Source organism: Cornus florida, unplaced genomic scaffold (genome assembly GCF_030987335.1).
Source record: "Cornus florida cultivar Cherokee Brave unplaced genomic scaffold, ASM3098733v1 CherokeeBrave_3.0.0_Hap2_Chr01, whole genome shotgun sequence".
Taxonomy (NCBI): domain Eukaryota; kingdom Viridiplantae; phylum Streptophyta; class Magnoliopsida; order Cornales; family Cornaceae; genus Cornus; species Cornus florida.
In genome coordinates, this window is record NW_026775571.1 from 67,298,098 (window position 1) to 67,306,885 (window position 8,788).

Genomic DNA, 8,788 nt, shown 5'->3' on the forward strand with positions numbered 1-8,788 from the left:
ATTCCAAACCTATCCTTTTTAAATTAGGGGTATTACAATCCAGCTTAAGTTCGATAGATCTCAGCCATATTCGATCGATCTTAAAGAATGTTCGATCGATCGAACTTCCCCAAGTGCAAGAAAATTTAATTCCCAGCTTATTAAAAGTTGTCTCATATCCAATCATTGGGAGAAATATTGGTGTACGAGCCCAGGTCATTGGGGGTGACATTTTAACCTACCTATATAAGGAATATGAGTCATTCTTGAGAGCATATATACATACATACATATACTAGAAAGACTTTGGACACAATTGACATATCATATTCTTAGTGAGGAAGAAAAGAAGAGAGGAGGCTAGAGACATAAGTTTGGAGTTCTTCCATCAACCGAGAAGATGAGCAATTTCTACCATAGAGTTAGCCCTTGAAGGTTGGAGGACACCATCCATGAGTGGCTAGACATCTTCTTGGGGCTAGAGTTAGCCCTAAGCATGCTTTCTACATCTTGATTTATGTATTTTTGAAGGAATTTGTATTGTGATATATGTTTTGACATTTTTATATACATAGATCTTGTTTATTCAATGATTTTTGTGGTTTAATGCTTCCAATTGATCATTTCATTATATCCATATGTCTATGTATGTTAGAATAGACGTTCATATGTTTGTCTCTAGATTTTGTATTATTGATGCATGTCTATGTGTATTGATGCTATAAATCTAGAGATTGTCAAGACATAATGCTTAATAGAATGCTCTTGTGGTTTATTTGATGGTTCATACTCATTTCTTGATGGATTGTGCCTCTCCCTTAGTTTAATTTCATGTCATTAGCCTAATTGTAGTGTAGTTGTAGTTTAGATATTAAATGGGAGGACAATCCATGCTTGTTGTTTGATATTCCATAGTTATGAAAACAAGTAGCATATGTCTCTAACCTTGTGATGTGTTTGGATTGTGAGCTTAAGGAAATGATTAATGGCTTAGTTTGATATATAGTGTTATCCACCATGTTGCTTAGACAATATATACTTAATTAGTCATCCATACTTGTTGAAACAACCACACACACATACTATTGTTGCAATACATGTTTTCCCCCTCATTAATCATTCATTAAGGGTGTAGAAAATATATGCTTAGTGGTGATCTTTAAACCCCAAGATCTCTTTCTCTTATTTCTTCTCTATTGCATTTAATTGTTTACTTTAATTTAAATTGCATCTTAGTATAATTCAATCACTAACCAATCTTTTGATCACTCGACCTACTAACTCTAATCTCGATTCCACAACCTAATACGACCCACCAATCCTTTGGGACGATCCCTGCTCGCCCTAACTATATTTTTAGTGAAAAGTAGTAGTGGCAAATTATAAATGTAAAACTTGACCACACTCATCTTAATCCAACATCTTTTGCTAAGCTTTGGGGTGCACGCGACATAGCACACCAGTTTCCATAATAAACAGTGATGAAAAATAGGTGGAAAATCAACATTCATAGGTTTCTCAACAAAGTAACAAGCTATCTATGACTCTTCATATTTTGATCCCAATGAAAAATAAAATCAGCTTATTTTTGGGCTATATGTATCTCTTTTCCTCATTATGACGAATCAATTTCTAGCTTGGCTTGTATTCACATTAGTGCAAAATGTTTTCTTAAAGATAACATAGAGGGATATATATATATATATATATATATATATATAAAGGTAAAAGGACTTGATTTTACATTACTGTAGAATTTAGAGCACAATAAGAGTTAACAGCATCATCATATTGATTAGAATATTTTCTTGAGAAAAGTGTCCAGAGCAAAATCTCTCCCAATAAAAAGTAAAAGTAAAAGTAAAAAATATATCCATGACTTCCGGATTTTGAAAGAAACCCAAACATTTGTGAAACATTGAAATAATTCTGATCAATATTTGAGGGCAAAAGGAGAACCTATAACAACTTCTGACCATTTTCATTTGTCATATAATCCTTTTTTTCCTGCCCAAATAGAAAAGGTACTTTTAAACAAAAGCAAAATGGGGGGGGGGGGGGGGGGGAGGGAGGGGGAATCTGAAAAACTCCATTTATCTCAATTGAAACATTTTACAAGCCTATCAAAAAAAATATATTTATTTGGCTTTAGAGAAAAACCCTTTCACCTAATGAAATATTTCTTACAGATTCATTTTTTCTATTACCAGGAGCATTGTCCCATAAAAGAATAACAACCTTTCATATACAAACTACAGAACCAATTTTACGAACCATTTAGCAGCACAAGACCGGGATGAGGGGAAGAAAAAGCAAAGAAAGAACAAAGTAAAAGGAAAATAAAAAGAGAAAAACATTCATGCTATGTTCGGGAGCACTGAATCAACATATTCTTTCATTGCATGCTGAACAAATGTTTAATAACATGGAACCCAAAGTCCCATGGCAGCTATTTATACCATTCCTGAATATCAACTATACAGCCAATCAAAAATTACATGCCCTCACCATCCTAAAAGGCTAGCATAAAGAAAATGGAGTGATTTAGTTATTAGACAAACAACTGAAGCCACGGCAAATAGACATAAAAATTATGAGAATCAAGGCAACAACGATACCGATGACAATTAGTTTTATCTTCATGTTCTGGATCCACATCTTCCTCCTAATCTTGGTCCCTTGTTGTCTAAAATCTTGTGCCTATAACATGCCATTGATTTAAACAACCAAATATTTAACCATCAGATGTCACCATAATAAAACAAGGAAACATACAAAAAGAGAGAGACATGGAAATAGTTCAAATTTGAAACAAGAGCTATTCCAATTCCAGTTTCATGTAATTAATGAAAATGTCTTCCTTGCTTGCTTTAATCCTTAGGTAAATCTAAAAGCACACCATGGGCGAGTAGAATCTTGTTAGAGAGGCTAATGCCTAAATCAGATTTCTAAACTTAGGTTTGTTAGTCACTAAACTAGCCTCATGGCCATTTAATTCAAGTTTAATTATTCATCAATCCAGAGGTTGCTCTGAAGGCCAAAGAAAAGAACAGGCAGGCCTTAAATATGAATTCGTGCAAGAAATTAATGACTGGTTTGGAAATGGAATACAATTTAAACATTATAGATGTCGATAAATGTAGAAGATGAATAGAAGCTAAAACATTTCATTTCAACCTTTAAATTGGCTATCAAAATGTTGAAGCAAACATGGTAACATGGATGTTTTAGGAGAATTTTGGGCGATGATAAGGTCAGGTCTTCAGATATAAGGATAGGGGGATCATATGTGAGAGTGATTGATAATATAAATATTTGACAAGGCTGCCTTTTGGTTTTGGATAGGTTAAACATTACCCCAGCCCAAGCTGAGGTCTGGTTGGCATTTACCAGCCAAAAGCACACTGCAAGGTGCAAAACATAGTTGCCTAGGCCACCTTATTTTACATGGACTCTTCAAAAGTACATGAGTACCCGTGTCAGACACACAATACTCGGACATGGATATGGGATATGTGGGTATGGTATATGTGTCTAACACTTTTAGTTAGACATTCACCTAAAAAACACATCAAGTTGCTTCAAAATGAATGAAATGCTTAGATAATGTTACATAAATACATTATTTTACTATAGAAAATAAAATAAAATATGAAATAATATTAATGATTATTAGTGTCCATGTGTCTTATTTGGAGTGTTGATACATCATATCCGACTCGTCGATACATACTCGTACCCAAGTCAGGTAACATAGCCCACCTAACACCTCATCAGGTCAGGTTAAATCTCACCAAGTCGCATCCTATGTAAAACCACCCAAATTCGTCCAAAATGTTCCCATGGCTTCTAGAGGGATTTGGTACAAAACAATATTTAGTTTTACTTTTCATGGTTTCCACTGTTAATTAAACGCCAATACATAATTACCTGTGAGCGAAGGTTCTCAGTTTTATCCACAAGCAGCTCAATCTTCTCTCCACGGTCAAGAACCTGCCAAAATGTGAATATTTCATTAACCAAAATGGATAGCATATCAAGCATTACAAAGAGACAATTTCTCAATCAATGCCTGCAATGTCAAAACATATGGGTAAGGGGGCAGGTATAAAGAGAAGGCCATCCCCTTTCCAATTTGAAAAGATGCGGCTGGAGGATGCAGGTTTTCTAGATAAAGTAGTTTCTAGTTCTCCCTTTTCGTTTCAAGGGTAAGGAGGCCACGTCTTTTGGTTGCAGGTTAAAGCCTTGAAAGAGGAAAAGGAATAAGGAGCAGTTTAGGAGGGTGGACTTGGAGACTATCACGAAAAGGAAAAAAGAAAACCACGTAGCTCCTTACCTTCTCGATGTTTTCCATCATCACTCCCTTGACTTCAGAAACCTGAGCCTTCACCTTCGCAAGCTTGTTAATCTCTTCTGGATGATCCACGCAGTACTGCATCTGCTCCTTCAGTTTGGGCCTATAAGACAGGCATAAGTGTTGAGCAATATGGATCATAGACAGAAACCACAATGATAAATCCACTAAAGTGAGATACGGATAGATACCCAAATTCCTTGTTAAGGCTATTGGCAACAGAAGTTGCAGCTTTCCCTCCACCATATCTCTTGTTAAAATCATCTTTAACTCGCTCTAAAAAGGCAATGGTAATCTGTCTGCCAGCAGACTCAACTGCAACAATACAATAAGCTGCAGATTCCAACAGAAAAGTGCATAATTAATACCACATCAATACAAGACACCTAAAAGCAACTGCAAATGATAAACAAATTGAACTTTAACAATCAAAATAGATGGCTCCAGATTGCCTCAAGTAAAATAAATCTGACATTTCTTTTATGATTTTTTTTCCTTACTTTTACCCTACTATGCAAAGAGCAACTTTAAACATAATAAGGACCAAAAAGGGGTGCAGTGTTTTATTAACCACTCTACCATAATATCATGCAATACTGGGCTCAAACTATGATAGCTTTGGTCGCCTAAGGATGAGCACATGAGCAGTATCTCTTGCCATTTACCACTTCTAGCAAAGTTAACTACCATATTTTATTGAAGTGAATTAGGAATATTGGATCGGCTAAATACTCATTCAAATTAGTCAATCCCCACTTACTCCATAAGTTATCTCTATCAAATTTGAATCAAGGAAAAAAAATTCAGAAGGAACTACCAAAAACTAGAAACAAGAAAAGTACTCAGATTGATGAACATAAATTACAGAGAGTAATCTGCCCACATACGCTGAGAAGGTCAAAACTGAACTACAAAAATTGAACAGTTATGATTTCAATCTAGCATGACTTGTCCGATAGCACACATTTGATCATTAAAATCAAACAAGTGACATGAAACTAACATTTTATTTCTTACATGAATCCTATTTTTTCATTCTGCTCTATTTTACCTACGTTAAATTTAGTTTTCCTTCCCCTTCTAATAGCATTATCCTCAATGTGAACCATGTCAGTCTTCCTAACTACTGCACTCTGTAGTCTTCTTTGCGCATGTCAATCCAACTTAACCAATTTTCTCTCATTTTATCTCCAATTGGCGCTACTTCAACTATCTCTGTTCATTTCTAATTCTATCATTTATTGTCCTGCACAATCATCTTACCATTCACATTTATATCATACTCGCATTATACATATGTTGTTTCTTAGCTGTCCAACATTCTCTCCCATAAAGAACGATCAGTATTATATCTGTCTTATAGCACTTTCCTTTTAATAGTAGTCGTTATAACTAATGTTACACTCCATACATTCAGTTTTCTTGTTAGTTCCCAGTTTTTCATGTACCCGCACTAAATCAATTACATCCCACTACAGATGTATTTAATTATATCAAACAGTAAAAAAAATTGCTACCCTGCCTTGTTTTCCAAAACAATGTGTTTAAAACACGGGATAATTGTTTGATCAAAAATTCTTTCCAAAGTGAAAAATTAAGCTGATTAACCATGCGAATTGAAGATGACTGATAGGCAATGATGAGATCATATTGTATAGGGTCCACATGAATATATACCTATTTTTCATTTTTTTGTCCCATTGGTTTAGTCAGTTTATTTGTCTGGGCTTGAATGGTATTACTATTTTTTCTTTTTCTTTTTTATCATTTCTATTGCAGATTCATTTGTCATTGTGTATTCTAGATATATATCAAATGATCTAAAAAAAAAAAAAAATCAACCTTTGCCCTCAAGACCCAATAACTTCTTGTCCCCAAATCTACTTTCATCAGGGTAAATGCAAATGCGTAAATCTCTGTATGTATGTGTGTGTATACTACACAACGGAACACTATTAACAATCAAAACATACAAATCAACATTGATTTCAATTGAAAAATTAATCAACAAAACGGACCACATTTGCCAAGAAACAATAAAAATAATCAATTGATATGAGAAAGCTACGGACTCACTGAAGCCATTTTCGACGAGGTAATTAAAGGTGTGGCCATCGCAATTGTAGGTGAATCTGTTGTTGGTGGAGGGAAGTTTTTGGAGGCATTGAGAGGCGATGCTCATGAAATTGCCCTTGAATTCTGTGTAATCTGCAAGGATCACTGTCCCTCGAGCGACGAAGCTGTAGATCAAAGACTGTTGGCCCATTTCACCCGCAATCCTAACTCAGAAAACTTGCAAAGAAACTTAGAGATAGAAAGAGAAAACTAGAGAGAGAAAGAAGAGAGAGAGCAGACGATCGGATGAGAGAGAAACGAGCTGAATTTGTGGTAGTTTTTGTTTGGAGTAGAAATGGTCGGCGAGAGGTGTATTCAGGTACAAATTATATAGATATGCGAGCAAGATGCAGACCATATAGATGTGTGTTTGTGTGTGTGAGTTAGTTTATAGTTATAAATAGTGAGATCAAAATGTAAAAAGATGAGAGAGAGAAAGCGGATATGGGGAAAAGAGATTTGGTTTGGTCTAATGTTTGAAATGATCAATGTTGCGACAAAATATATGCGAAACTGACACTTATACGCGGTTCTTTTGAATTTCGATGTGAAAGCAATGGAAGAGTTCGAAAATTAAAGTTTTTGTCATATTTCATAAAGAGTACTCCCTCTCTTTCAAAATAAATATTTATTTTTAAGAATGAAATCTTTTTAAGATGATGAGTTTTAGAATATATTTTTTTTTTAAGATAATGAGTTTTAGAATGTATTTTAAGTTAAAGTGCCGAAGTGCAAATTATCTCATTAAACTATTCTAGAATTACAAAATATCCCTGAACTATTTTTATGAGCACTTGAGTCCTTCAACTTTCAAAAAATAAGTAAAAAAAAATTAATTTAAAAAAAATATTGTTTCTCTGCAAGCGCCTTGATCCCTTCAAAGTGTGATCGGAAACTCTTCTTCTTTGAATCTGAATTTGTTGTAGAATAAATAAAATATATTTTCTCTGATTGTAGTAGATGTAATCTTCAATAGACTTGAACACAATTAGAACTCGAACAACACCCTAATTCACTTGTGTCTGTGTGTGTATAAATCTCACAAAAATGCTCTTAATGAAAATCAAAATTTTAATGCAAAAACCACACAACCCTAAGTGAGAAAATATGTTGAGACTCTGATTGTACTTAGAAAATAAGTCAATTTCGTGCATAAGGTTTTAGAAGAAAGTCTATACAGAATAGGAAGTTGAAACTGAGTAGTAAACAAAGTTACCAAAAGCTGCTGTAAAACTTGAACCGGTTCAAGTTGGCCAGTATATTTTTAAAATAAAGCTTTAACACTTGAACCGGTTTAGCTGCCCTTGAACCGGTTCAAGTTGGCCAGACCTGAACCAAGGCTTTTACGCTTAGAAAAATTTCAACAACGCTTATTTTTTAAAACATGCAATACATGCAAGTGTCCTTACCTTCTAACTTAACTTCCTAAGGTATTGTTCTTATATTTTTCGAAGTCGTCAAGTTATTGATCACAAACAACTCTTCCAGTCCGCTTCCGATCTCGAACTGAAAATTTGAACTTAAAATTATAACTTGATCAGACTTGTTCTGATAACGAAATTCATCAATTACAGATTTTATATCTCACAATATATTATGACGAGACTAAAGAATTAATTTTTCATTTCAGAATTTGCAAGAATAAATTATGACTTTAAATAATAAAAACGCCCAAAAGCCGAAAAATAAAATAAAAATAAATTTATTATTTTAACATTATAAAACACTTTTATTAAAACAAAGTTGCAGTCATCTCAATCTGAATTCAGTCAACTAAGTGGAACCAAGCAAAACAGGAACTACACCCAACTAAGTTGGTACGGTTTGTGTTGAGAGTGAGTCAGCCGAATGTGTAACCTATTGAGCATACATGGTGGATTGAGGGTGAGTTCCTAGAACTTCAAGATTTTTTTTATCTCCGGGGAGATTTTCCTTGTAAAAAATCCTTGGTGGCCTTAAGTATTTTTTAGCTCACACATTTCATCAAACAGTTGGAGATTTCTAGGGTTTCACTGAGACTGTTTTGATTCAGCTGCATTTTAGCACCAAGTTTAGTTAGCTTGAAAACTTTCACCCTAACAGAGAAGAAATTTTTATACCAATTCATCCCTCCCCCTCTTGGTGTCAACATTATCTTCTGTCCATCTAAAACAACCCCATAAAGTCAAAGTAAAGTTAGTACTCGATATGGAATATTCGACTAAATAAGAATTCCAAATGATATGAAGACTCTGTTGGAAATAGTGGCCTAGTTACACACACAACACTATACTATTTGGAAGATAATAGAAATGGAGGAAAATACTTTTTATTTCACTTGATAGAAAATGAGTACAATGC

The 8,788-nt window shown here is 34.3% G+C and overlaps 1 protein-coding gene across 1 annotated transcript; it reads right to left on the minus strand.

The window, feature by feature from the left end:
• Positions 1-2,138: 2,138 nt before the first annotated feature.
• LOC132300060 (putative vesicle-associated membrane protein 726) lies at positions 2,139-6,881 on the minus strand. Its single transcript, XM_059797027.1, has 5 exons — positions 6,410-6,881; positions 4,525-4,666; positions 4,316-4,436; positions 3,910-3,972; positions 2,139-2,679 (listed from the first exon to the last, which is right to left on the minus strand). The coding sequence occupies exons 1-5, from the start codon at positions 6,597-6,599 to the stop codon at positions 2,524-2,526; spliced, it is 672 nt and encodes a 223-aa protein (XP_059653010.1). The 5' UTR covers positions 6,600-6,881; the 3' UTR covers positions 2,139-2,523.
• Positions 6,882-8,788: the final 1,907 nt, after the last annotated feature.

Excerpts from the sequence above, each read along its gene's own strand:
- LOC132300060 (XM_059797027.1), bottom strand. The coding sequence starts at position 6,599 with ATGGGCCAACAGTCTTTGATCTACAGCTTCGTCGCTCGAGGGACAGTG. Across the intron at positions 3,973-4,315 it reads TGATGGAAAACATCGAGAAG|GTTCTTGACCGTGGAGAGAA; the intron begins GTAAGGAGCTAC and ends ACATTTTGGCAG. Across the intron at positions 2,680-3,909 it reads CTGAGAACCTTCGCTCACAG|GCACAAGATTTTAGACAACA; the intron begins GTAATTATGTAT and ends GGCATGTTATAG.